General features: G+C 28.5%; 2 protein-coding genes and 1 non-coding gene across 4 annotated transcripts; all 3 read right to left on the reverse strand.

Annotated features, from left to right (window-relative positions):
• Positions 1–6,144: 6,144 nt before the first annotated feature.
• Trnal-cag lies at positions 6,145–6,228 on the reverse strand. The gene has a single exon. It is a non-coding gene; the product is annotated as a tRNA-Leu (tRNA).
• Positions 6,229–10,296: 4,068 nt separating this feature from the next.
• LOC111628203 (soluble guanylate cyclase 88E-like) lies at positions 10,297–15,900 on the reverse strand. 2 transcript variants are annotated; one of them, XM_023371943.1, is made up of 10 exons: positions 15,511–15,751; positions 14,813–14,954; positions 14,627–14,711; positions 14,417–14,546; positions 12,796–12,942; positions 12,575–12,721; positions 11,484–11,640; positions 11,230–11,339; positions 10,700–10,789; positions 10,297–10,593 (listed from the first exon to the last, which is right to left on the reverse strand). In XM_023371943.1, exons 1-10 carry the CDS (start codon positions 15,691–15,693, stop codon positions 10,516–10,518), a joined length of 1,269 nt encoding a protein of 422 aa, XP_023227711.1. In that variant the 5' UTR covers positions 15,694–15,751; the 3' UTR covers positions 10,297–10,515. The 2 variants fall into 2 exon arrangements, with proteins under 2 accessions (XP_023227711.1, XP_023227712.1); XM_023371944.1 differs by lacking the exons at positions 10,297–10,593; positions 10,700–10,789 and adding an exon at positions 10,881–10,917 and having other exon boundaries at positions 15,511–15,900.
• A 2,456-nt stretch (positions 15,901–18,356) lies between these two features.
• Positions 18,357–27,057, reverse strand: LOC111628210 (soluble guanylate cyclase 88E-like). Its single transcript, XM_023371955.1, has 10 exons — positions 26,668–27,057; positions 25,970–26,111; positions 25,784–25,868; positions 25,574–25,703; positions 23,950–24,096; positions 23,729–23,875; positions 22,638–22,794; positions 22,384–22,493; positions 21,854–21,943; positions 18,357–19,330 (listed from the first exon to the last, which is right to left on the reverse strand). Exons 1-10 carry the CDS (start codon positions 26,923–26,925, stop codon positions 18,680–18,682), a joined length of 1,917 nt encoding a protein of 638 aa, XP_023227723.1. The 5' UTR covers positions 26,926–27,057; the 3' UTR covers positions 18,357–18,679.
• Positions 27,058–27,262: the final 205 nt, after the last annotated feature.

The raw sequence follows: 27,262 nt of genomic DNA on the forward strand, positions 1-27,262 counted from the left end.
AATCTGCTGAGGGGAGTGCTTCGTGAGAGGTCATTTATTACAAATTAGCCCCCTATTTAGGTGTCACTAACGTGAAGAAAACTCGAAAAACTCCACATGACCAGCCCTTTGGTAAGCCACGAACCCACGACTAACTTCCAGTATTCAGTGGTTTTATCCACTCGGGCCTATCATAATACGTTAACTTGGACAAATATTAAATTAATATATATTAAGACCATACAATAATGTATATTTAACATAGATTTACTTATAATTCACTTAAATATTTCTAATTAATTATGTATAAAAATTAATATTTATTTTAAAATGTATAATTGTGACGAATACATGAACGAATTTTACATATTTTAAACATTATTTTCAGTCAAGTTTAATATTTTATTGCATTTTCTGATAGTTTTCTTATTATTTTAATATTTTATAAATAAATTTCTACGAAATTATACATAAATTTCCAATTAAAGAACTTAAAGGAGCCTATCCCTATTCAGCCTTTCTATGATTCACAGAAGATTATATATTGGATTCGTTACATTATTCTTAGCATAAATATTAATTTTTAAACTTAGTTTTTATATAATAGATGTTATATATGATTAAAAATAGATTAATCTTTCATAATTCGAGCGGAAAAAAAGTGCTTGAAACTGGAAACAGATTGAAGATTAAATTATCCTGAAGTATCTCGGAATAAATTCATTTTTTATACGATTTTTATCAGCATTACATCAAGAATAGCATTTTAGTATGATCTTTCACCGTTATAAAAAGAATATTTTAAGAAAAAATTAAGTTATTAACAGAAAAGTGGACGAAAGAGCACGATAAATCTTCATTATACTCCTCTACTTAAGATGATTGATCCGTATTTTCCGATTTTCTAAATAAAAAAAAAACTCTTACAAATATTAAAAATATATAAAATATTTTAATTACTTTTTATATATAAATAATATTTATTAAAGTATAATTTTACCTTAACTATTTATAAATACTTTTTTAAAAGTAGAATAAATTTAGTGATGTTTGAGAGCAATTTTGTGTTCTTTGTTCCAAGGAAGCTGCGCGTGATATAGAACATTAAATTGCTCTTAAGAATAATTAAATTTGATCAATTTTCTAATAAATAATCGTTAATATAAATTAAAATAAAATTATTAATTAATTGTAATGCGGTAAAACCTCTAAACAACGGCCAATGAGGGAAAACATAAAAAAAATGGCCATCGTTATTTGGAGTGGCCGTTGTTTGGAGGTTATTTAGTACACATTTCAAGAGAAAGTTAACAATTTATATAAAAATTTAAGTGTTAAATTAAAAAAGGCGAAAGACATTATATTTAAGTTTAATTTTCATTAAGAAATTTCTAATTATTTAGATTTTAAATGCGTGTTTTCGATCAGATTCGCATGGAGAATTGCGAAGGTTTTCTAAATCCTTGGAGAATGTCAACAAAGTTTCTAAACTAAAAAACAAAGTTTTACCAGAAAAAAATCAACTTTTTTTTTTGGTTCTAAACATCAATCTAAGAAGGCAAAGTTTTTCTCCTAAAAACTTTTACAAAAAGTTGTTAGAAGATTAAATACTAGAAGCAATTTTGTTCAATTTTCTTTTTATTTTCTTATCCGATTGCTATTTTTAATGGTTAACTAAACACATAATTCCTTTGTTTTCAGTAACAAAAATATATATATAATCTTAATACATTCATTTACTCGTTACCTAACACAAAACTTCGATTTAGCGACAGCCCTGTTATGAAATTGGCGCTAAATGGCGTGCGACTCTAAAGTTTGTCGAATGTAGTAACGAGGTACACGCGGATGTTTGAAAATCACGTGAATTGGTAGTAACAATAGCGTATGAAATGCAATTAGTACGGTCGATCCTCGGTATAGCGTCCTAAATATCCCTGTCCTTTTAGAGAGCGAATTATTCGTGTATATATTAAATAACGATTAGGCATTGTAAATCACATTGTGTCTAGTCCTCATTCCTATATATAATCATTATTGTTTAAGGTACTTCGGTATAGCGCCACACTCGATTTAGTGCCAGTTTTTAATCGAAATTTAAAGGTTATTTTAATATTTACCAAGGAGATTGATTCATAAACACTACGAAAACAGCGCTATTTAGGGGAGCGTTATATCGAGGCTAATTTCCCTAAAATTTAGGTAATTAATACAAAATATTTGGAGAAATAATTGCACAGTTGACGGAAGTATAAGTATAAGAAGCACGAAGTTTATAATTTGATTTTATAAAATACGATAAAAATTTAATAAGATTATGGTCATGTGGGGAATACTTTCCATGGTCTTTTATTTCATTTTGACCAATTTTATGCCCTTTCAGTAATTTATAATTTGTCTCTAAAGGCCACACTTGACATTATTGGGTTAATAAAAGTAATGAAATGACTCGGAAATTGAATGACTCCTGATAACTTTTAACATCGTCCACAAATAAATTAACAACTTAATGAACTACCAATAAATTTTAATTAATAAAAAATGTATACAGTTTTATATTTGTTAAATAAAATACGTATTTGTGAATAAAAAATAAACTAATTTTTGTATGTTTAATTTATCCAAAGATCATCATGGAGTTTATTTTACACGATGGAGTACACGGTGATTTTATTTTGAGTATCATCCTGGTGGCTGATCAACGAATGATTTTATTCACAAGAGATCAGCCTGAAAGATATTCAGCAGATGATTTTATTCTAAGGATTAACCTGGAGGATAGTCAGAAGATGAGATTATTCTCAAAGTATCATCTTGGAAGTAGGTACTAAATGATTTTATCCTCGAGAGATCAGACAGGAGATGGTCAATAGATGATTTTACTGTCAAAGAATCATCCTGGAGTTGTATACCATATGATTTTATTCTATGGATTAGCCTGAAGGCTGGTCAACACATGATTTTGTTTTAAAGATCAACATGGAGATGGTCAGCGGATGAGTTTATTCTCAAAGGATTATCTTGGAATTGGGTACCAAATGATTTTATTCTAAGGATTAGTCTGGAGATGGTTAGCGGAGGATTTTATTCTGAAAGGAGCATTTTGTCATTATTTATACAGATTTTTTTTACCACTAAATGAGGACAAGCAATCCCTATTTCAACTGGAAACTAATGTCAGTGTTTCTAATTAAAATAAAATTGTTTCTCGATATTGTTAATGAAATCGAATTACAGAGATCAACTCGTCATTCGCATTAGAAGTTACTTTATTACAAGTTACAGTATTCTTAATTAAAGGTGTTTCGTGAAAACAAATAAAAGATATTTATATATTAATGGATTTGTAGTTCTAAATTAAGATAAATCAACAAATTAATTAAAAAGTAATACTTCATACATAACAGGAAAAAAAGAGTAATTTAATCAGCATTATACAATCGAACCTCCAATAACGGCCACCTGTAAAATGCGGCCATTCATGCAATTTAAATAAAAATACATATAAAATAACCTCCAAACGACCTTTTTAAAATTTTCCTGTTATTCGGAGGTTGGAAATTAATAATGGAAGTACTGTACCTATATAAATGTATAAGATCCGCGTGGTTATCCGACTTTTGAGCCATCCATTAAGATACACAGGTATCTCAAAAGTCAGTTTACCGTAATTTAATTTGTTTAAAGGAGATCATTCTTGTTCCAATTCGGTTGACAAGCGTGCCTCAAACAAGCGAAACAAAGTAAGGTTAACTGAATTTTGGACCATCCTGTACACAAATTTATATAAGTAGAAAAAATAAATAAATTTATATATAAAATTTCAACTCGATTACATTTGACATGTTTTATTAATGTAACTCCATATAAACTTTTGAGTTTATATATATTATTTAATATATTTTTTAAGAGAAAAATTTTAAATATATATGGAACATAAAACAAACATAGAGGAAATATAGTTTATTTTAAATAAAAATAATAATATTTTTTTCNGTTTGCGGAAATAAGATTTTCAAAATTGCCTGTGTTTTAATATTGAATTAAACCTCTATACTTACAATTTTTACATATTTAAGGCCGTACGAATCACGATAATAACAGTCGTTGCTATAAATTATCGTATTAAATTAATATATATTTGACCTACTCGTAAGAAAATAATCTGGGAATGCTCTGTGTTTATAAGAATTTTTACTTCAATACAATCATGTTTTAAAATAATTACTGCCTGTAGTCAAGGAGTAATAAATTCGTGCATAATAAATGTAATAAAAATATTCTGGCAAGTAGGATTATTTATAAACGTGTTACTAACTTAACAATAAGCATTAATTACATTTAGTAATTGTTTTAAATGGAATTTATTTGTTTTGTGTAGTATTAATATGGCTTAAATTTTATTATTTATAACTGTATTAAATTTGCCTTTAATTGGTCGAATGGAAAATTTTTTAGGGAATTTAGACAATGAATTTTTGAATTGAAATAACATTACTTCCTGTTTGCATCGGATAGTTAATTGGTGCCTCCCTGCCCCTAAGGTTTCTATATCTGGTCTCGGCTTTCATCTATCTAACTCCGTTCTCTCGATATTAAAGAAAGACGGGCGGAAGACAGCGAGAATTTATAGGTCTACAGTTTTTCAAATTGCAGCTCAATTAAGTTAATTAGCAGATAAAATTTGCACGAGTATTCACTTATCGATTTTTGTTTCAGTGAAATGGATGTATAGGCCATGCAGTTTTTTTTAAATTGCTTTAAATATAATATGGGAACGTAGGTAACGAGACGTGAAATTCGATCATTGTAAGAATCAAATCCGGATTAACTCTAATCCGATGACTAGAAAAATATTTCAGGTGTAATCGAGTTGAAAACGATTATTAAAGATATTTGCATTAATTTTATTAGATTCAAAATTAAAAAAATAATAATAATAACAATAAAACAAATAATAAAAACCATTAGTCTTGAAAAAATAAATTATATTTAAAAAAAATAAATAATAAAAAATTCTTTGAATAAATAAATAAATAAAAAATTAAGAAATTTGGGAGCGGAAAAATTCTTTTTTTAATTAATTTTCACACGAAACAAAGAAAGGAATTTAATTAATAAGAAAAAAAAATTAAGAATTTATTAGACAAAAAAATTTTAAATGATAATAATTTACTTTTAAATGTATCGATTAAATTATTTTAATATTTAAAAAATTATATTTAAAAACAAAATAGAGTAATTAAAAATGGAAGGAAGTGGATAAACAATATACAGTAAAACCTGTTCAAAACGGAAATATACCGTGCAATTGATCTTTACACAGGTTTTACTGTAATAATTTTTTATATTGTACAGTAAAACCTATATAAACCGGTATAGCACAGTATCGAATATTTCTTCTGGCTTGGCAGGTTTCCGTTTTGAACAGGTTTTTTTTAACAAAAAAATTGCTCCGTTTCGAATACAGTAAAACTTGTGCAAACCGGAATTACAAAGCACCGAATATTTTCCCCGCTTTAAACAGGTTTTTTAAACATATAAAACGGTTCCATTCCGAAAAATTGTTTACCTTTAGGAAGGTTTTCGTTTTGAGCATGTTTCTGTAGTAATTTTTTTCTTAATGGAAGGAAGTGAGAGAAGAGAACAGGTGAAAAACAACAGGTGAGAGTGAAGAATTAAAGAAAAGGAAAAAAAATAAAAGAAATCAGTAAACTGTTTTATATACAGTAAAACTTATTTAAAACGATAACCTGCCCAAAAAGAAAAATTCTTTCAGTCCGGTTTACACAGGTTTTACTATATTTTAAACTATAATCGTACAATTTAAAGAATATTGTAATTCTTTTTATAATTAATTAATAATTTTATTTTTATTAAATTTAATAATAAAATTTTTTATCTTTTTCTAATATAAAAGTTTAAAAAATAATTGGAATTTTGTTTTAAAAGATAAATATAAATCGAGTTAGAAAGTGTGCGTAAATGTGCTGCCATCTGTTAAGAATGGAATTAAGTATATCCAATGTGTATTATTTAGTGTTAAAATTAAAATATTGTTAAATTCTATACAAAAATTGTAATTATGACAGAGGAAAGTATATTATAAAATTAATAATTAGAAAAAAAGGAAACGATTATAAAAAAGAGGAAAAAAATATAGTTTGTCAGGAGTGGGATTCGAACCCACGCCCGGAAGACCGGACTGCGACCTGAACGCAGCGCCTTGGACCGCTCGGCCATCCTGACTTGAGTACAACATTTCTTTATACATGTTAATAAATTTTCAAATTTTTATATAATTGTAATAACATTATGAATTGTATGTAGTTTTAATTTTAATAAAATAGTTTCCATTCCAATCTCCTTGTACAAATATAAAAATTTATAAAGGAGTGAGGAAAGTATTATACATCCTTTAGTTACGTCATTCTGTATAGAGACAAATTGCAACAGATTGAAGATCCAAGAGGCAATTAATTGTCTTCCTCTCAGTTTTGACAATTTTGTATTTAATTAATTTTAATTTTTATTTGTTTTCGAAAAAAATATATATAATTACTTTTTATATATTTCTTTTAAATTTTAAGGTTATGTTCATCTTCTGTAGATTAAATCGATTGAATGAGACAAGGCAACACGTGGGCGATCTGCCAAGGGAGTATCTCACGAGAAGGCTTTCTATGGGTATTTGGCACGTGGATGAAACCAGAAAACTCTCCATATAACTGTCCCATTATGAGAAACTGGTTTCTATGTTTCTATTTAGGTGTTAAGCACATNTTCTCTCGGCTTTGTGCGACTTTTAATGGACGACGGAACAACGGAATAAACTGGACATAAGAAACACTTCGGGTGTCATTGTCTCCTATTACCCCCAGATGGAACCGTCTTGTTGCAAAGAAACAAGCTCAGGGTTCTCATTGATTTAACGTTTATTTTTTTGTGTAACTATATTTTATTTTGAAGGCATGTTTAAATACAATTAAATTAAAATTATTAAATTAAATCAATCTAAAATATAAACAATCAACGTCCCTCCTCAGTGGGCCGCGGTAAAATATCAAACGTGACCGGTCCGCGGCGATAAAAAGGTTGGGAACCGCTGATTTAGATAATTCTAATGTATTAATTTGAATTACGTTTACATAATTTGAATATAAAGTAGGACTTCCAACAACCACCATTTTTACGTTCCATTCAGAGATTTCATTGTATATTCTTATTTAACAACAAAATCCCGTTTTAACGATCTAATCAGTTGATAGAAAACTGTCCTCATTTCCGTAAATTGACAGTATATTTCCGGATATACAGTTTTAATTGCGTAATATTATACAATTATTACGTTTAATATACAGTTAAATGTTATAATAATTAACTTAAAACATTTTATTGTTTATAACAGAAAATTCTTATCAGTCGTAAAAGGGGGGATTTGTATAACTAATGCTCTTAAAGCGAGAAAATCTATATTTTCTGCAACAGATGGCAGCACCAGTCATAAAATATTTTAAAAACACACTCCAAATTACAAATTTTAAAAATTTATATTTAAAAAAATTCCTACACATAAATTAGCATAGAGCGGGAATTACAATGATTAATAATGGGATATATTTAAAGTAAAATCGTTGGTGCGCCACTAATGAAAATTAAATTTAAAAATTAGAACTTAAAGATACTTTTTAATTGTAATTAACCTTTTAAATTAATTATAATTAATCCTCTCCTATTTCTCATCCCTCACTCCCCTCCCTTCTTCGGCCTAGACTTTTCAGTAGGCTCTACTCCTTAACAATAGTATAATTTATAAGAAAATTTAATATAGTAAAACCTGTCTAAAACGGAACCTGAATAAAACGGAAACCTGCCTAAACGTGAAAAATTTTTCGGAACGGAGTGAGTTTCTGTGTTAAAAAAAACCTGTTTAAAATGGTAACCTGCCAAACCGAAAAAATATTTAGTATCGTGCTCTTCCGGTTTACACAGGTTTCACTGTATACAGCTGTGTAAACCGAAATATTTTTTCGGTTTTGGCAGGTTTCCATTTTATTCAGGTTCCGTTTTAGACAGGTTTGCTGTAATTAATTTTTAAAATTTTATTCATAAATATTGCATTCATTTATAATAATTATCGTTATATACAGGTTATTTACCCTGTGTATTCTGTAAACACTCTTGATATGAATGAAAGAAAGGTTTTCATTGATTTTTATTGCAGAACCCCACCAAGATAAATGTGCAAAAACGTCTAACGATGGTAATAAGGGAATTGATGATTTCAATGAAATTAAAGAGAAGTTTGAAAGAAAATTTTATGAGTTAAGTCCCGCAGACAAGACAATATGCGAATTGTTAAATAAATTCAAAAGAATGAGATGTGGATGAGTAATGAATCAAGATCTAAATGCTCACGTGCCTTGCAGCACGCATCCAATCCACAACAAAATGCTACATTAAGCTGTCTAATTTAACTGTCTACACGATTTCGACCTCATATTTATGGATTTTATTTTTGAATATTAAATTTATGAACCTTCTATCGTTTTAAAATTAAATTTAATCAGGTTTATTCGCTATTTTTTCTGAAATACAGGAGTTATTAATTCTCTAAGCAATGTTAAAACACGAGAAAATTTATAAATAGAAACTTTATATAAATTTTCTTATGATTTTCACTATTAAAAAGGTCAAAAATGATATAATTTCATTGATAATTCTCACCATTATCTAACTAAATAATAATTTACTTATAAGAAAAGAAAAAAAAAAAACAATATATAATCGAACCTTCAATAACGACCACTTCTGAACGACGGCCATTTTTTAATTTTCTGTCCTAAATTTTGAAATTAAAAAATTATTATTATTATTTAAATATTTTATATTTATATATTAATTAAGTCTGACTTATTTCTTTAATTTTTTTAAAACTAAATTATAAAATTTGTAATTATTTAAGTAGCCTTTATAAAAATATATTGAATATTTATTTAAATAAAATATTTTTAAAAACTTTTCGAAAATTTTTTAATACAAGGAGCAAGTTGCTGGGGTTTTAATGTGTGTCAGACAACTTTAAAATTGATTTTTTAATTATTAAATTGTCATATACCTCACTACAGACGAAGACTTTACGTCTGCTAGGGCCTAAGATGATCTCTTCCCATCTTTATGGGTTTATCACAGGTTCCATCTCAGATCTTAACAGAATTACCTCTTTGTTAGGGCCTGTGATGGTCTCTTCCCATCACAGAGGTTTCATCTTCTCAGATTCTAACAGTATTATATTCTTCGTTAGGGCATGATTCTATACCTATTAGGACCCATAACAGTCTTTTCCCATGTTCTCAGGGTTTCATAGATCCCATCTCTCAAGAGTCTGCCTGACAGCCTTTCAAAAATGGGAGGAGAAGTATCAGGACTTGCAAAGATGATAATGACGATATTAAAATAAACATTCATAATAATAGTTATAATATTTTATTACACAATCTCCAAACGTACAAGAGTCACAAACATGACAAATGAAACAATATATATAACATCTGTAATAGTGTAACACGTTGCAAACTGCAAAATTTATAAAAACAAAAAAAGAAATTAATTTTTTTAAAAATTTATCCAAAAACTGGTTACAACAATTCACTGTACAAAGACAAATATAAAATAATAATAATAATATTAATAATAATAATACAAGAAGCAACCATCAGGAATTGATATTTTATAAAATATCAGTGAAAATTTCATTTAAAACTCTATAAAATGCGAGGAAGAAAAAATAGCTGACATTTTTAAATATTTAACAATTTAAAGTACAAGATTTATTTAATTATTTTTATTAAAATTTCCTTTAAAAAAAAGAGGAATTTTTTGTAGTTTGGAGACAATTTTTATTCTTTAANTTCAATGGAATAAAAAGATACATTTTACTCGCGCAATTTAGTTTAATTACTTATAGATAAATTCAATTTTATTAAATAAATTCTGCATAAATTTTGGAAAAATATCATTAGCCTAACGTAAAATAATGGAATGTAGTGTAATATCATTATTAATAGGTATTCAAAGGGTAGTCTAATACTGAAAACAAGGAAAAGAGTGAGAGAATAAGAGAGAGAGAAGATAAGAAAGAGGAGAGAAGGTACTGAGCAGATATAGGGAATGGGAAAACATAAAAAATGAATAGAAATTTGTAATTACATAAGAAAAGCTACAAATTATAAGAAGCACTTACAAATGTCATGAAGGATAGAAAACAATAAATCCACCACTAGTTTCTCGTGACAGAAACTTGTATAAACGAATGGTAACAATGAAATAAACGTAAAAACGAAGAAATAATGAAGAAAACATCCTTCACATTTGTGAAAAACAGTAACAAAGAATTATAATAAAAATAAATTGGGTTTAATTTCTTATTTCTTGTGTATTATGTTCTAAATACAATTTTAGTAAATGGGCCGTAGAATAATATGTAATTATATAATAATATTTCAAGAAACACAAAAGTTTTCTGTTCAGTGATGCTCAGTCATGGCGCGCATTACTAATAGAATTATATAAGTATCTTCCTTGCCAACATGAGAGTCCGCATTCAAATCCGTTCTAAAAAAAAAGATAATTCGAACTCCATACCTCGTGACTGTAGCATAGATTTTTTTGAAAAATTCATAAATAATAAATTATAGACTATATTCAGTATATAACATACCTTTACGGGGATTGTTCCTCTATCTGAAATATCCCATTCTTCCGAATTCAAGAGCTCTTTGGTTCGTTCGCTTATATGAATTTTCAGCGCCTTAAAGTAATTAATAAACATTTTATTATTGACAATTATACTACATAAAGATTAAAAATAATTAATTATATTAATAAATTTTAGAGGCGTACATTAAAGATCTTTTAAATAATGGTGCATAAGTCCAGCTATAAATCAAAATGATACCTGTAAATTAAGTTATCGTCGCTGATATTTTTAAATTTAAAATATTAATAACAAAATTAATTAAATTGAATTATTATTTTAGCCCTTCAAAAATTAATATTCATGTCAAAATTTGGAAAGAAATATCCATTTCCTCACTTATGACGTTTCCTATGAAGGAAATAGTAATTAATAAGATTTAATTTTTATAAAATTACTTTAATTGAAAAGAAGATCGTATTTAATTATCATTAATTTATTATAATAATGTTTACAAATTAATCAAGTTAATTAATCGATTAAAATTGACTTACATCACTAGTGCTTTCCATTCTGGATGCGGTATTAACTGTGTCACCAAACAAGCAATACCTTGGCATTTTAAGTCCCACAACTCCAGCAACTACTGCACCAGAGTGTACACCTAATTATTAATTTAAAAAATAAATCAAAAAAAGAATTCGTTAAATTAAATTACATTATATTTATACCGTTTGTTAAAAGCGCGCTCGTAAAACAGAGGTTCTAGTAACTAAACCCCCGTTTTACGGTTCTGACAGAGCCTTACCAACACGTATCCTTAAACTTCTTCCTGTAGAAGGGTCTTTAAGTCCACCAATAACGACGACCATGTCTAAAGCCATGTCACACACCTTCTCAGCGTGTTTAGGATCGTGTTCGGGTGCACCTGACACCACCATGTAAGCATCTCCTATTGTTTCTACCTACAATAATAATAATGAATGTAACAATTAAGTTAATTAATTAATAATTTTTAAATATATTTTAACAAGATAGTTCAGTCTTCACTCGTGTGTAAACTTATAATTAATCCCTTAAAAACAGCGTAATTTATGGACGGAGTGTCATACGAATTAAGGAAAAAATATTCAAAAATTTCTTTAAAAAAAGAAAAGAAATTTGAGAAAATATTCGATTTTAAAATGAAATTATATTCCAATAAATAAATTTAATAAATATTAGAAAATTTGTTTCAAGAAAAACCAGACAGATGGCAACACGAGATAAGGATTTATTATTTCGGAAATAGACTGCAAGCAACAGCATATAAACACATAAAACTGCACGACACTGTAATAAAACGCTGTATATAATCTTATTGCAGCTTTCATTTTTCTCGTCTTCGGAATTAAAATTAAAAAATTCATAAAATATTGTGTGTATAATTCTTTATAAGTTAGATTTACTCTACGAATCTCTTTTATGAAGTATTATTCAAGACTTTTCAGTGAATAATAGAATAATAATTGGGAGTAAAAGAGGAAATAAATGTTAATAATGCCTTTAAAATATAACATAATTAAGAGAAAAATATAAAATCCTCATCACAGACTTGAAGAGTGGCAAAGAATCTCGAATTTCAGGAGCAGCTCGAATTTAAGATGCACCCAAAATATAAATATATAAAATAAAAATTTGCATGTTAATAAATTAAAATGCCTATGAGTAATATGTGTAGTAGCATCATATTATTTTTTATGAAATTCCAGACGTTATAAAGTAATATAATATAGAAATTAAATTACATAATTTCGTAAGTATGTCATCTGTTTATCTGTTATCTTTATAATCAAGCAAAAACTCTTTTATATTTTGTTTCTACTTCGATAAAACATAATTAAAAACATAATTTCATACCTTATATACACCGTGTTTTTCAGTAAGTTGATCAAATAAACTGTACATAGCATTTAACATGGATACAACTTCCATAGGAGATATACGACTACAAATTTCAGTAAATGTCACTACATCACTGAATAAAATGGTAACACAATCAAAGTACTGTAAAATAATAATTAAATGTACTCATTTAGCATATAATTTACCATAAAATTAAAATTAAATAATATATTTACTTGACAAGTATCTACAGCAGCTTCTCCTCTTCTTAATCTATCTGCAACTTGTTTGGGTATCATCTGATAGAGGAGTTCATCAGTTCGTTTCATCTCAATGTCTAACTTCCTCATCGATTCTTCTAGTTGCCTACTCTTTTGTAATTCCTATAATAATTTTTACAACATAAATTAATTAAGTTTGAGAAATAAGTTTACGTTTACATTCATGTTGCTCAATTAGTTATACAGTAAAACCCCTACTTTGCGATCGTCAATGGTTCCGAACAAAAGCTTTCTTTCAGAGGGTTTCAATCAAAAACCTCTACTTTGAGATCGTCAATGGTTCCGAGAAAAGGTAATCTTTACAAGGAGTGATCACTTCCGAGAGGTAGTCTTTTAGAGGGGTTTCACTGTAATTTACTAATTAATGTAATGTAATCAATGGTAGAATTTTTAGAGAGAGAAATTATGTGAATTGGAAGATACAATGGCTGTCATATTTCAAATTAGAACATTTGATAGGCTAATTTATCCATTGTTTACATTAGAAAAGGCTTAAATAAATATTTCCATAATAATTTGCTCAAATGAGAAAATGCTCAAATTTCTCTGAATGTAATTAAGTTTTTATTCGCAACCGATAGAAAAACTGATATAAAAACCGATAAAAAAATAAATTATAATGATATACGAGATTACTATACTTTTTACTTTTAATTAATAATTTCATAGGTTTATGCTTTATATTATACTGTATATTATCCTTCCTTAAGGAAGATGGTAAATAATGAATAATTAAAATCATAAAAATTAACAATTGTTAATTGTGACGTTTATAAATTGTTAGAATAATATTTAATTAGGTGTTGCCCATGGTAGACCATGGCAACATATGGACTCCATGGGTGGAGTACCTCCTGGGAAGACTATCTTCAGGAAACTGAACCCTAAAGCGTTATACACGTGAAGATAATCCGAAAAACTTCACGTGACCAGCACGTTAGTAATGCGCGAACCCGCGACCAACTGCTTTTCAGTGGTTTTATCCACTCTCCCATTGGTGAACATACACAGTACTAGGTTTACACTTATTTTGGCTCAAACTCTTAACATATGAGGCAATTCCTCCCTACTAAACCATTATAAATTTAAAAACACGAGGCTTAAATGAAATTGTAGCATATGGTCCTCATTTGTAACTTGTTTAGTTGGTGTATAAATCAATCCCTTCATATGCTTATATGGAATATATTTTGCATATTTCGTGAAGTAAATTATATAGAAAAATTACAAGAAAATTTAAATCTTTCAAGTCGGTATGGCTTTGAAGTCTTAATTATCAAACCATATCGAATTTCAAAGAATCAAGCACAGAAGCTAGTATATAGGCCTATATAAATGTATATATATATAAAGTACATTAGTTAGAATATATACAAAAGATTCATTAATAAAAAAATTAATTTAAAATTTATCTACAACATTCATTACCTAAAAATCACTTCCCAAAAAACGCAGAAAATAGTAAATAATGTCGCATTGATGTAACATTACTTACATTTTCTATCGCCTTATATTAATTATAAGTAAATATTATTAAAAAGTTTAACTGTATAACACACTTTTGAACTTAATTTACCTGATCTAATGCTAATTTAAGTTCAGCAGATTGTTGTTGGCCTGCCAAAACCATATCTCTACTAAAATCATGCATACTGAGGTCATTAATGTAAAGACCTGTATGAAGCATGGCATCCAAATCTCTCATACTGAAAGCAATTAAAGGTTAATTATAATATATAAATATTCAAATTTCATTAAAAATTATAAGCAATTAATTAATACTCACACTGGTGTCCCGAGATAAACTATACTCTTCCATTCTTCCATATACATCATCTGCCCTTTTAAGAGTAGAAGTTTATCTTCGTTTTCTAGTAATAAAATTATTTATTTATTTATTTTGAAAGGCTTTAAATTACAAGATAATTAAATAAATATTAATTATATTTAATTATTTAATTTAATATCTCACTCGAATCATCGTATTCTTCGTCTTCGGATGATTCCATTTCGGATTTAGTTCTCACGTGTGTTACGTGATTTTCGTTGTTATCTTTCTTTCTGATTGGTTCAATTGACGTTAGCTCGAATATATTGTTTGTGTGGCCCAAAATCTAAAAATATTAATAAATATTTTAAAATATTTTCTACTGAAACCTTGAGAAATAATATATAATATAATATATGTTATATACAAACCAAATACTTGATTGTATACATGATTTTGTAATGTTACGTTGCTAAATGAGAACAATTTTTACAACATTTCATGATAAATTCAAAGAAAAAATAAAGTTGATTTTTTTAATTATTCAAGAGATTAATTAAATTTTTTAAAAAGAAAGAAAATTAAGCGCAATAATCTATTTTTAATTCGATTTTTAATGCGTAATTATTACTTAATTTCGATTTAATTAATTTAAATATAAATCTGTATAAATAAGGAAGTAATTACGATTTATCAATTTCTACAAATTGCTTACATCAAAATACGATTTCAAATTAACAACGTAACAGTGAAGTAACATAAAAATACAATTTTCAAAAGAAATTTTTATTTTGCATCCCCCGTTTTATGACGTATTACAAGAACCGATTACATGTGTTAAGCATAACACGTGACTAGAATTAATTTTTAAAAAATAATATATATATAGCCTATATATTTACCGCCTTCCAAGTATAATCGATTAAAGGTCTGGTCAAATCGAACACTTGAGGGATCTTTCTTCCAATAATATTGGGCATCACAGCTTGAAGACTGTTACCGATTGTCCTGATGACCAGATGTTGATCGAATACAATACAAAAAGGGAAGATCTGTAGAAAGAGATAGGCCTTGACCGGTAACATGAAACTGTCCACACTGTGCACTTGATGCTTTTGCTCCGCTTGGAATGCTCTGTTATCAAAGGTCAACTGCATCATAACGTGTAAATTGTCTAAACTCGTGGTTATTCTCAATACTTCCACTTCAACTTTCGTATTATAGAAATGTCTACCCACTTCTTTAATCTGTCCAATGGTGTACCAAAGGAAACCCTTCCTGGTGCTTCGATAATGAAGTGTCAAACCGGTCGAAGTTTCGTTTTCACAGAAGAATGAAGGAGCTTTCATACGTGGATAACTGAATTTAAGATACTCGTGAAGATTATCCAAACCGTTAAGAAAATCCCGCATATAACGTCCAAGAACTGACAGAACTCTATCGTAACCGTATTGTCCTACATATGATACAAAATACACTCCCATTCCTTCCAAGAAGTCCCTTTCTGAGACGGACAAGACCTAAAAATAAATAAATAAATAATTTGTTGATGTAAATATTAAATCATTTAAGTGTTAAGAAATGAAATTTTTGTAATGTTATTCGAGAAATTTAATTGTGTCGAAATTATGATTATGTTTTAAGCCGTAAAGCGAATTTTTTAAGACTTTAAAATTCCTAAAATTACGGCAAAAATTGATTTAAAAATATTATAAAATTATCACAAAGTAACTGTATACAGATAATTACAGTTAAATTTTGAGCCTACACTTAAGTCAATAACAGTAAATTTCTCTTATCTCATATTAATTTTACGTACGTTCTCTGTTGATACGGGATATTTTTAATATATATATATTAAAGATATCCCGTATATATATTAATTGTTAATTCTCAATTTGAACCTTGGCATTGACGTATTTATAAAACGTGACAGGATTTTATATTATACTGTATATTATCCTTCCTTAAGGAAGATGGTAAATAATGAATAATTAAAATCATAAAAATTAACAATTGTTAATTGTGACGTTTATAAATTGTTAGAATAATATTTAATTAGGTGTTGCCCATGGTAGACCATGGCAACATATGGACTCCATGGGTGGAGTACCTCCTGGGAAGACTATCTTCAGGAAACTGAACCCTAAAGCGTTATACACGTGAAGATAATCCGAAAAACTTCACGTGACCAGCACGTTAGTAATGCGCGAACCCGCGACCAACTGCTTTTCAGTGGTTTTATCCACTCTCCCATTGGTGAACATACACAGCACTAGGTTTACACTTATTTTGGCTCAAACTCTTAACATATGAGGCAATTCCTCCCTACTAAACCATTATAAATTTAAAAACACGAGGCTTAAATGAAATTGTAGCATATGGTCCTCATTTGTAACTTGTTTAGTTGGTGTATAAATCAATCCCTTCATATGCTTATATGGAATATATTTTGCATATTTCGTGAAGTAAATTATATAGAAAAATTACAAGAAAATTTAAATCTTTCAAGTCGGTATGGCTTTGAAGTCTTAATTATCAAACCATATCGAATTTCAAAGAATCAAGCACAGAAGCTAGTATATAGGCCTATATAAATGTATATATATATAAAGTACATTANTTTTGTAGTTTGGAGACAATTTTTATTCTTTAAACCATCACAAATTATATCCCTGCTATCAAAATAACAATTAAAAAAATTATAATTTACATATTCTATTTTATAATAATATAATAATTATAAAATGCCATTTTTTGTAAATATATTTCTTTATTTAATTATATAAATTCTTAATATATAATTAATAATTGCCAAAAAAATATGCTTTTTAAATCTTCAAAACTCTCGAATTATTATTATTATTTTTTCCAACTTTAATTATTAAAATATTCAGATAAATAAGTATAAATTTTTTATTATCAAATGTAAATTTATTATCTACAAATTAAGAAAAATTTATATCTTAAAAACGCGAATTTATTATTATTTTTTAATACCTCAACAAAGAACAGGCCTTCTTGTTAATGGAAGGCGTCACTAGAAAACAAGTTCATAGCTTGAAATCAAGCTGTAGTCATGTCACAGTAAGCAACATATCTGAGTATTAAGTAAGCTTACATACTCATTCAACATGGCAAATAATTAAATTTGCATACAAGAATGATATTATGGCATTCTTCATGTAAATAAATTAAAAAATTTGTGATTTATCTCTCTCCTCTCGAAGGGCCTTCCTCTGTGACGTAGTTTTTACACACGTTTCGCGGTAAATAAACTGTTAAACTATATAAAAAAACAATTTAGTTATTGGACTGCAATTTTGAAATTGCAGACGTGTACATTCCCATTGTCATCTTTCTGTTACGATATGTACTGGTGGCGACACATAGCGGCCAACAAAAAACGAAAGTCGTCTGTCGTCTGTCATACAGTCCATAACGAGTGTCTCCTCTTTAGTAGTAATAAATAATAATTTAAGTTTTGTCAGTCTTGTGCATTATACAACATATAATATAACATGGTGTCAGAATTATAGTCGTCGTCGTCGTTTTCCTACTAGCAGCAGCTCGAAATAATGAGTTCACCGGTCAGTAACGCAGGTCAGCCATCTTTAACTTTATCCCGTTTAAGTGGTCAACAGGAACTATCCGGCAATCCAGTTCCATCGTTATTATTAGAAGGAAATTTAGCTCATAACTGGTCAATCTGGTATCAGAAATTTAAAATATTTTTGCGCGCTAGTAATTTNTTGTTCTTTCATTATTCTTTGGCACCAACTTATTTTCTTGATTTATATTATTGATAATTCTTAAAGAAACTTCCATTTTCGAGGGAAAATTATCAGAAATTGAATATAAAATATATCAAAATAACTGGAACATTCGAAGAGTTTCAGTTTCAATATATCCATTTTCTCAGTTATTGCACACAACACGTTCATTTTCTTTATGGAAAAAAAAAAATAATAATTAAATGAAATCATTAAGAATTTGTATCTTGTATCACTCGTCTGTAAATACTGAAGATAATGTAAATTTTTTTCATGGAAAATAATCAGCAGATGACGCTCAAAGAATGCTGCAAGTATGACTTTTAACGTGTCCTCTGGAATTTGAACTGCTGCAACAATTAGTCTCTCTTATCTTAGGGCAGAAACTAACACCGTTGAGTGTCTTCTTCGATGATTTACTTTTCACGTGAGGCTCCGCTAGATAATTAAAAGATTGCTGATTTCTTTCTCCATTCGATGCTACGGGGCAATGATGGCAACAAGGATATTTACTCGTATTTTTATTCTGTAAGTTGCCATTTATCAATAGAGGTCCCGAATTCCACGCCTGTTTCGTATCGTACGATTTGCCGGTGAATTTAAACTTTCCTAGTTTCTGTAAAATCCCACTCGATTGGTTAGTCTGATAAAATGGCGACGGTGGCATTTGATTTAATTGTGCTGTTTTTGATGAGCTCCCTCTTCTACTTACGTATGGTACTTCCGGTGGATCACTCGAGACATTCGTTGGAGAATTCGGTGGTGAACTAACTGGAGAATGTTTTGCAACTTCTTCGAAAGTTACTGGAGAATACCATGGTCTGCAGTCTTTGCTGTCGTCTGAATTGATTATTTTCAATTCGGGATCGCTCGGTTTTGGACGATTGTCTACATCTCTAGACTTCCCTCTACGTGAATGCAACCAGTAAGTCTTCATTTGACCTTTCCCCTGAAACGATAAACATTTATATAACTTTAAAAAACTTAGTTTATAAAATGAAAACTTATATTTAACTAAACAGGAAAAACTTTGCTGGGGCCTCACATTTACGAAACATTTGTTATAGATTATTCATCCCACTATGCATTTGTATAGGCCTATTTGGGAAAGGGGCTTTTATTTTTCCTCAAATTTTATTATTTAAAGGATAAAATACGACTTTTTAACGCTGCTTTGTTTTCTTATTATACAGGAAGTATCAAAGAATAAGTAGTTTGGATCTCTTCTCTTGAGTAAATAGTAAGGTCTCTCCTAGATAGAGAGACTTCTAAGGACCATGCCACTAGCTTTGAGTGAAGGACTCTTAGAAGTCGCTCAACCTTTTATACTTAATAAATACATAGAACATAAATATAAATCTCTTATCGTTTTCTGGAGACTTAGTAGAAATGGTAGAGTCAGTTGAGGACCTGAAGGTGTCTAAATATAATATAATATTCAGTTAATTTGTCGATACCATGCTTAATATTGTCTAATGATTAGTTTCTTAAATTAGAATCTGTAATAAAGTAATTAGAATCTGCATCGCTCAAATTGATTTCCTCCATAAAATCGTTAATGCACTGTCCATTAGACAATTTATAAGCAGGTCATCAACGTATCAACAAATTAATTTAATATTATATTTATATTCTGACCAGCAAGTCCTTGATTGACTTTACTAATATTTTGATAAATCTCCAGAGGACGGTAAACTCATAGGTATCATATCTATCAACCTATTCTCTGTCTTAATTTATGAATTAAGGAAATAGTGTCCAATCTCTCTGGTCTAGAACAGGTGTATATTTATATATTCTATAAACATTCTAGACAACACGGCTCTCTCAATGCCCGTATCGACTGTCAATTAGAAAATTAGAGGAAGGAATACTAGATTCAAAGAACCCTGTACAATTTGGGATATAGCAACTGGAGCTGCCATATCAACAGGTTACAGGGGTGTATATAGATTTGTACGTTCTAATTCAGGCCCCCCAGTATCAGTTCTAGTTACTCCATTATTCAAATGTATTGTTCTTTGGTAGCTGATGAGGTCCTAGTAAAAGCTGCATATTTTTCTATATGTTTATTAATAAATTACTCGGTTTCCTTAATAAGCAGACATTTCAACTTTACACTTACATTAGACTTATTTAAATATGTAAAGATTTTATTATTGTGTGGCTAATATTAGCGTGAGACATAATTAAAGATTGTTAAATTATTATATAAATTTGTTTCCGAAGCTCTGTCTTAAATTTACGCTACGAATTTAATTTATGATTTAGAAACGAGATTCTAATAAATTAAATTTAATAAAGCTAATTTAAGACGGCATTTTTGCAGAAATAATTTTTAAAATCTTCAAAGAAGCAACCTCCAAATGTTTACAAGGATGATCAATTTTATGGAGAAGCTTTCAATGGAATAAAAAGATACATTTTACTCGTGCAATTTAGTTTAATTACTTATAGATAAATTCAATTTTATTAAATAAATTCTGCATAAATTTTGGAAAAATATCATTAGCCTAACGTAAAATAATGGAATGTAGTGTAATATCATTATTAATAGGTATTCAAAGGGTAGTCTAATACTGAAAACAAGGAAAAGAGTGAGAGAATAAGAGAGAGAGAAGATAAGAAAGAGGAGAGAAGGTACTGAGCAGATATAGGGAATGGGAAAACATAAAAAATGAATAGAAATTTGTAATTACATAAAACAACAGTTTTACTATAAGGATATAGTAGTTCAGTATGGCGAAAAGCTACAAATTATAAGAAGCACTTACAAATGTCATGAAGGATAGAAAACAATAAATCCACCACTAGTTTCTCGTGACAGAAACTTGTATAAACGAATGGTAACAATGAAATAAACGTAAAAACGAAGAAATAATGAAGAAAACATCCTTCACATTTGTGAAAAACAGTAACAAAGAATTATAATAAAAATAAATTGGGTTTAATTTCTTATTTCTTGTGTATTATGTTCTAAATACAATTTTAGTAAATGGGCCGTAGAATAATATGTAATTATATAATAATATTTCAAGAAACACAAAAGTTTTCTGTTCAGTGATGCTCAGTCATGGCGCGCATTACTAATAGAATTATATAAGTATCTTCCTTGCCAACATGAGAGTCCGCATTCAAATCCGTTCTAAAAAAAAAGATAATTCGAACTCCATACCTCGTGACTGTAGCATAGATTTTTTTGAAAAATTCATAAATAATAAATTATAGACTATATTCAGTATATAACATACCTTTACGGGGATTGTTCCTCTATCTGAAATATCCCATTCTTCCGAATTCAAGAGCTCTTTGGTTCGTTCGCTTATATGAATTTTCAGCGCCTTAAAGTAATTAATAAACATTTTATTATTGACAATTATACTACATACTCCATACCTCGTGACTGTAGCATAGATTTTTTTGAAAAATTCATAAATAATAAATTATAGACTATATTCAGTATATAACATACCTTTACGGGGATTGTTCCTCTATCTGAAATATCCCATTCTTCCGAATTCAAGAGCTCTTTGGTTCGTTCGCTTATATGAATTTTCAGCGCCTTAAAGTAATTAATAAACATTTTATTATTGACAATTATACTACATAAAGATTAAAAATAATTAATTATATTAATAAATTTTAGAGGCGTACATTAAAGATCTTTTAAATAATGGTGCATAAGTCCAGCTATAAATCAAAATGATACCTGTAAATTAAGTTATCGTCGCTGATATTTTTAAATTTAAAATATTAATAACAAAATTAATTAAATTGAATTATTATTTTAGCCCTTCAAAAATTAATATTCATGTCAAAATTTGGAAAGAAATATCCATTTCCTCACTTATGACGTTTCCTATGAAGGAAATAGTAATTAATAAGATTTAATTTTTATAAAATTACTTTAATTGAAAAGAAGATCGTATTTAATTATCATTAATTTATTATAATAATGTTTACAAATTAATCAAGTTAATTAATCGATTAAAATTGACTTACATCACTAGTGCTTTCCATTCTGGATGCGGTATTAACTGTGTCACCAAACAAGCAATACCTTGGCATTTTAAGTCCCACAACTCCAGCAACTACTGCACCAGAGTGTACACCTAATTATTAATTTAAAAAATAAATCAAAAAAAGAATTCGTTAAATTAAATTACATTATATTTATACCGTTTGTTAAAAGCGCGCTCGTAAAACAGAGGTTCTAGTAACTAAACCCCCGTTTTACGGTTCTGACAGAGCCTTACCAACACGTATCCTTAAACTTCTTCCTGTAGAAGGGTCTTTAAGTCCACCAATAACGACGACCATGTCTAAAGCCATGTCACACACCTTCTCAGCGTGTTTAGGATCGTGTTCGGGTGCACCTGACACCACCATGTAAGCATCTCCTATTGTTTCTACCTACAATAATAATAATGAATGTAACAATTAAGTTAATTAATTAATAATTTTTAAATATATTTTAACAAGATAGTTCAGTCTTCACTCGTGTGTAAACTTATAATTAATCCCTTAAAAACAGCGTAATTTATGGACGGAGTGTCATACGAATTAAGGAAAAAATATTCAAAAATTTCTTTAAAAAAAGAAAAGAAATTTGAGAAAATATTCGATTTCAAAATGAAATTATATTCCAATAAATAAATTTAATAAATATTAGAAAATTTGTTTCAAGAAAAACCAGACAGATGGCAACACGAGATAAGGATTTATTATTTCGGAAATAGACTGCAAGCAACAGCATATAAACACATAAAACTGCACGACACTGTAATAAAACGCTGTATATAATCTTATTGCAGCTTTCATTTTTCTCGTCTTCGGAATTAAAATTAAAAAATTCATAAAATATTGTGTGTATAATTCTTTATAAGTTAGATTTACTCTACGAATCTCTTTTATGAAGTATTATTCAAGACTTTTCAGTGAATAATAGAATAATAATTGGGAGTAAAAGAGGAAATAAATGTTAATAATGCCTTTAAAATATAACATAATTAAGAGAAAAATATAAAATCCTCATCACAGACTTGAAGAGTGGCAAAGAATCTCGAATTTCAGGAGCAGCTCGAATTTAAGATGCACCCAAAATATAAATATATAAAATAAAAATTTGCATGTTAATAAATTAAAATGCCTATGAGTAATATGTGTAGTAGCATCATATTATTTTTTATGAAATTCCAGACGTTATAAAGTAATATAATATAGAAATTAAATTACATAATTTCGTAAGTATGTCATCTGTTTATCTGTTATCTTTATAATCAAGCAAAAACTCTTTTATATTTTGTTTCTACTTCGATAAAACATAATTAAAAACATAATTTCATACCTTATATACACCGTGTTTTTCAGTAAGTTGATCAAATAAACTGTACATAGCATTTAACATGGATACAACTTCCATAGGAGATATACGACTACAAATTTCAGTAAATGTCACTACATCACTGAATAAAATGGTAACACAATCAAAGTACTGTAAAATAATAATTAAATGTACTCATTTAGCATATAATTTACCATAAAATTAAAATTAAATAATATATTTACTTGACAAGTATCTACAGCAGCTTCTCCTCTTCTTAATCTATCTGCAACTTGTTTGGGTATCATCTGATAGAGGAGTTCATCAGTTCGTTTCATCTCAATGTCTAACTTCCTCATCGATTCTTCTAGTTGCCTACTCTTTTGTAATTCCTATAATAATTTTTACAACATAAATTAATTAAGTTTGAGAAATAAGTTTACGTTTACATTCATGTTGCTCAATTAGTTATACAGTAAAACCCCTACTTTGCGATCGTCAATGGTTCCGAACAAAAGCTTTCTTTCAGAGGGTTTCAATCAAAAACCTCTACTTTGAGATCGTCAATGGTTCCGAGAAAAGGTAATCTTTACAAGGAGTGATCACTTCCGAGAGGTAGTCTTTTAGAGGGGTTTCACTGTAATTTACTAATTAATGTAATGTAATCAATGGTAGAATCTTTAGAGAGAGAAATTATGTGAATTGGAAGATACAATGGCTGTCATATTTCAAATTAAAACATTTGATAGGCTAATTTATCCATTGTTTACATTAGAAAAGACTTAAATAAATATTTCTATAATAATTTGCTCAAATGAGAAAATGCTCAAATTTCTCTGAATGTAATTAAGTTTTTATTCGCAACCGATAGTAAAAATGATATAAAAACCGATAAAAAAATAAATTATAATGATATACGAGATTACTATACTTTTTACTTTTAATTAATAAATTTCATAGGTTTATGCTTTATATTATACTGTATATTATCCTTCCTTAAGGAAGATGGTAAATAATGAATAATTAAAATCATAAAAATTAACAATTGTTAATTGTGACGTTTATAAATTGTTAGAATAATATTTAATTAGGTGTTGCCCATGGTAGACCATGGCAACATATGGACTCCATGGGTGGAGTACCTCCTGGGAAGACTATCTTCAGGAAACTGAACCCTAAAGCGTTATACACGTGAAGATAATCCGAAAAACTTCACGTGACCAGCACGTTAGTAATGCGCGAACCCGCGACCAACTGCTTTTCAGTGGTTTTATCCACTCTTTCATTGGTGAACATACACAGTACTAGGTTTACACTTATTTTGGCTCAAACTCTTAACATATGAGGCAATTCCTCCCTACTAAACCATTATAAATTTAAAAACACGAGGCTTAAATGAAATTGTAGCATATGGTCCTCATTTGTAACTTGTTTAGTTGGTGTATAAATCAATCCCTTCATATGCTTATATGGAATATATTTTGCATATTTCGTGAAGTAAATTATATAGAAAAATTACAAGAAAATTTAAATCTTTCAAGTCGGTATGGCTTTGAAGTCTTAATTATCAAACCATATCGAATTTCAAAGAATCAAGCACAGAAGCTAGTATATAGGCCTATATAAATGTATATATATATATAAAGTACATTAGTTAGAATATATACAAAAGATTCATTAATAAAAAAATTAATTTAAAATTTATCTACAACATTCATTACCTAAAAATCACTTCCCAAAAAACGCAGAAAATAGTAAATAATGTCGCATTGATGTAACATTACTTACATTTTCTATCGCCTTATATTAATTATAAGTAAATATTATTAAAAAGTTTAACTGTATAACACACTTTTGAACTTAATTTACCTGATCTAATGCTAATTTAAGTTCAGCAGATTGTTGTTGGCCTGCCAAAACCATATCTCTACTAAAATCATGCATACTGAGGTCATTAATGTAAAGACCTGTATGAAGCATGGCATCCAAATCTCTCATACTGAAAGCAATTAAAGGTTAATTATAATATATAAATATTCAAATTTCATTAAAAATTATAAGCAATTAATTAATACTCACACTGGTGTCCCGAGATAAACTATACTCTTCCATTCTTCCATATACATCATCTGCCCTTTTAAGAGTAGAAGTTTATCTTCGTTTTCTAGTAATAAAATTATTTATTTATTTATTTTGAAAGGCTTTAAATTACAAGATAATTAAATAAATATTAATTATATTTAATTATTTAATTTAATATCTCACTCGAATCATCGTATTCTTCGTCTTCGGATGATTCCATTTCGGATTTAGTTCTCACGTGTGTTACGTGATTTTCGTTGTTATCTTTCTTTCTGATTGGTTCAATTGACGTTAGCTCGAATATATTGTTTGTGTGGCCCAAAATCTAAAAATATTAATAAATATTTTAAAATATTTTCTACTGAAACCTTGAGAAATAATATATAATATAATATATGTTATATACAAACCAAATACTTGATTGTATACATGATTTTGTAATGTTACGTTGCTAAATGAGAACAATTTTTACAACATTTCATGATAAATTCAAAGAAAAAATAAAGTTGATTTTTTTAATTATTCAAGAGATTAATTAAATTTTTTAAAAAGAAAGAAAATTAAGCGCAATAATCTATTTTTAATTCGATTTTTAATGCGTAATTATTACTTAATTTCGATTTAATTAATTTAAATATAAATCTGTATAAATAAGGAAGTAATTACGATTTATCAATTTCTACAAATTGCTTACATCAAAATACGATTTCAAATTAACAACGTAACAGTGAAGTAACATAAAAATACAATTTTCAAAAGAAATTTTTATTTTGCATCCCCCGTTTTATGACGTATTACAAGAACCGATTACATGTGTTAAGCATAACACGTGACTAGAATTAATTTTTAAAAAATAATATATATATAGCCTATATATTTACCGCCTTCCAAGTATAATCGATTAAAGGTCTGGTCAAATCGAACACTTGAGGGATCTTTCTTCCAATAATATTGGGCATCACAGCTTGAAGACTGTTACCGATTGTCCTGATGACCAGATGTTGATCGAATACAATACAAAAAGGGAAGATCTGTAGAAAGAGATAGGCCTTGACCGGTAACATGAAACTGTCCACACTGTGCACTTGATGCTTTTGCTCCGCTTGGAATGCTCTGTTATCAAAGGTCAACTGCATCATAACGTGTAAATTGTCTAAACTCGTGGTTATTCTCAATACTTCCACTTCAACTTTCGTATTATAGAAATGTCTACCCACTTCTTTAATCTGTCCAATGGTGTACCAAAGGAAACCCTTCCTGGTGCTTCGATAATGAAGTGTCAAACCGGTCGAAGTTTCGTTTTCACAGAAGAATGAAGGAGCTTTCATACGTGGATAACTGAATTTAAGATACTCGTGAAGATTATCCAAACCGTTAAGAAAATCCCGCATATAACGTCCAAGAACTGACAGAACTCTATCGTAACCGTATTGTCCTACATATGATACAAAATACACTCCCATTCCTTCCAAGAAG

Source organism: Centruroides sculpturatus, unplaced genomic scaffold (genome assembly GCF_000671375.1).
Source record: "Centruroides sculpturatus isolate CEXI.00-Female unplaced genomic scaffold, Cexi_2.0 scaffold505, whole genome shotgun sequence".
Taxonomy (NCBI): domain Eukaryota; kingdom Metazoa; phylum Arthropoda; class Arachnida; order Scorpiones; family Buthidae; genus Centruroides; species Centruroides sculpturatus.

What these genes read in the sequence shown, in the direction of transcription:
- LOC111628210 (XM_023371955.1), bottom strand. Translation starts at nt 26,925, where the DNA reads ATGATGCAGTTGACCTTTGATAACAGAGCATTCCAAGCGGAGCAAAAG. An exon ending in AAAAACACGGTGTATATAAG is followed by an intron (nt 22,795 to 23,728) that starts GTATGAAATTAT and finishes TTATTATTGTAG; the next exon opens with GTAGAAACAATAGGAGATGC. An exon ending in AAGTTTAAGGATACGTGTTG is followed by an intron (nt 22,494 to 22,637) that starts GTAAGGCTCTGT and finishes ATTAATAATTAG; the next exon opens with GTGTACACTCTGGTGCAGTA.
- LOC111628203 (XM_023371943.1), bottom strand. Translation starts at nt 15,693, where the DNA reads ATGTTACCGGTCAAGGCCTATCTCTTTCTACAGATCTTCCCTTTTTGT. An exon ending in GTTTATCTCGGGACACCAGT is followed by an intron (nt 14,547 to 14,626) that starts GTGAGTATTAAT and finishes AATTGCTTTCAG; the next exon opens with TATGAGAGATTTGGATGCCA. An exon ending in TTAAATTAGCATTAGATCAG is followed by an intron (nt 12,943 to 14,416) that starts GTAAATTAAGTT and finishes AAATTATTATAG; the next exon opens with GAATTACAAAAGAGTAGGCA.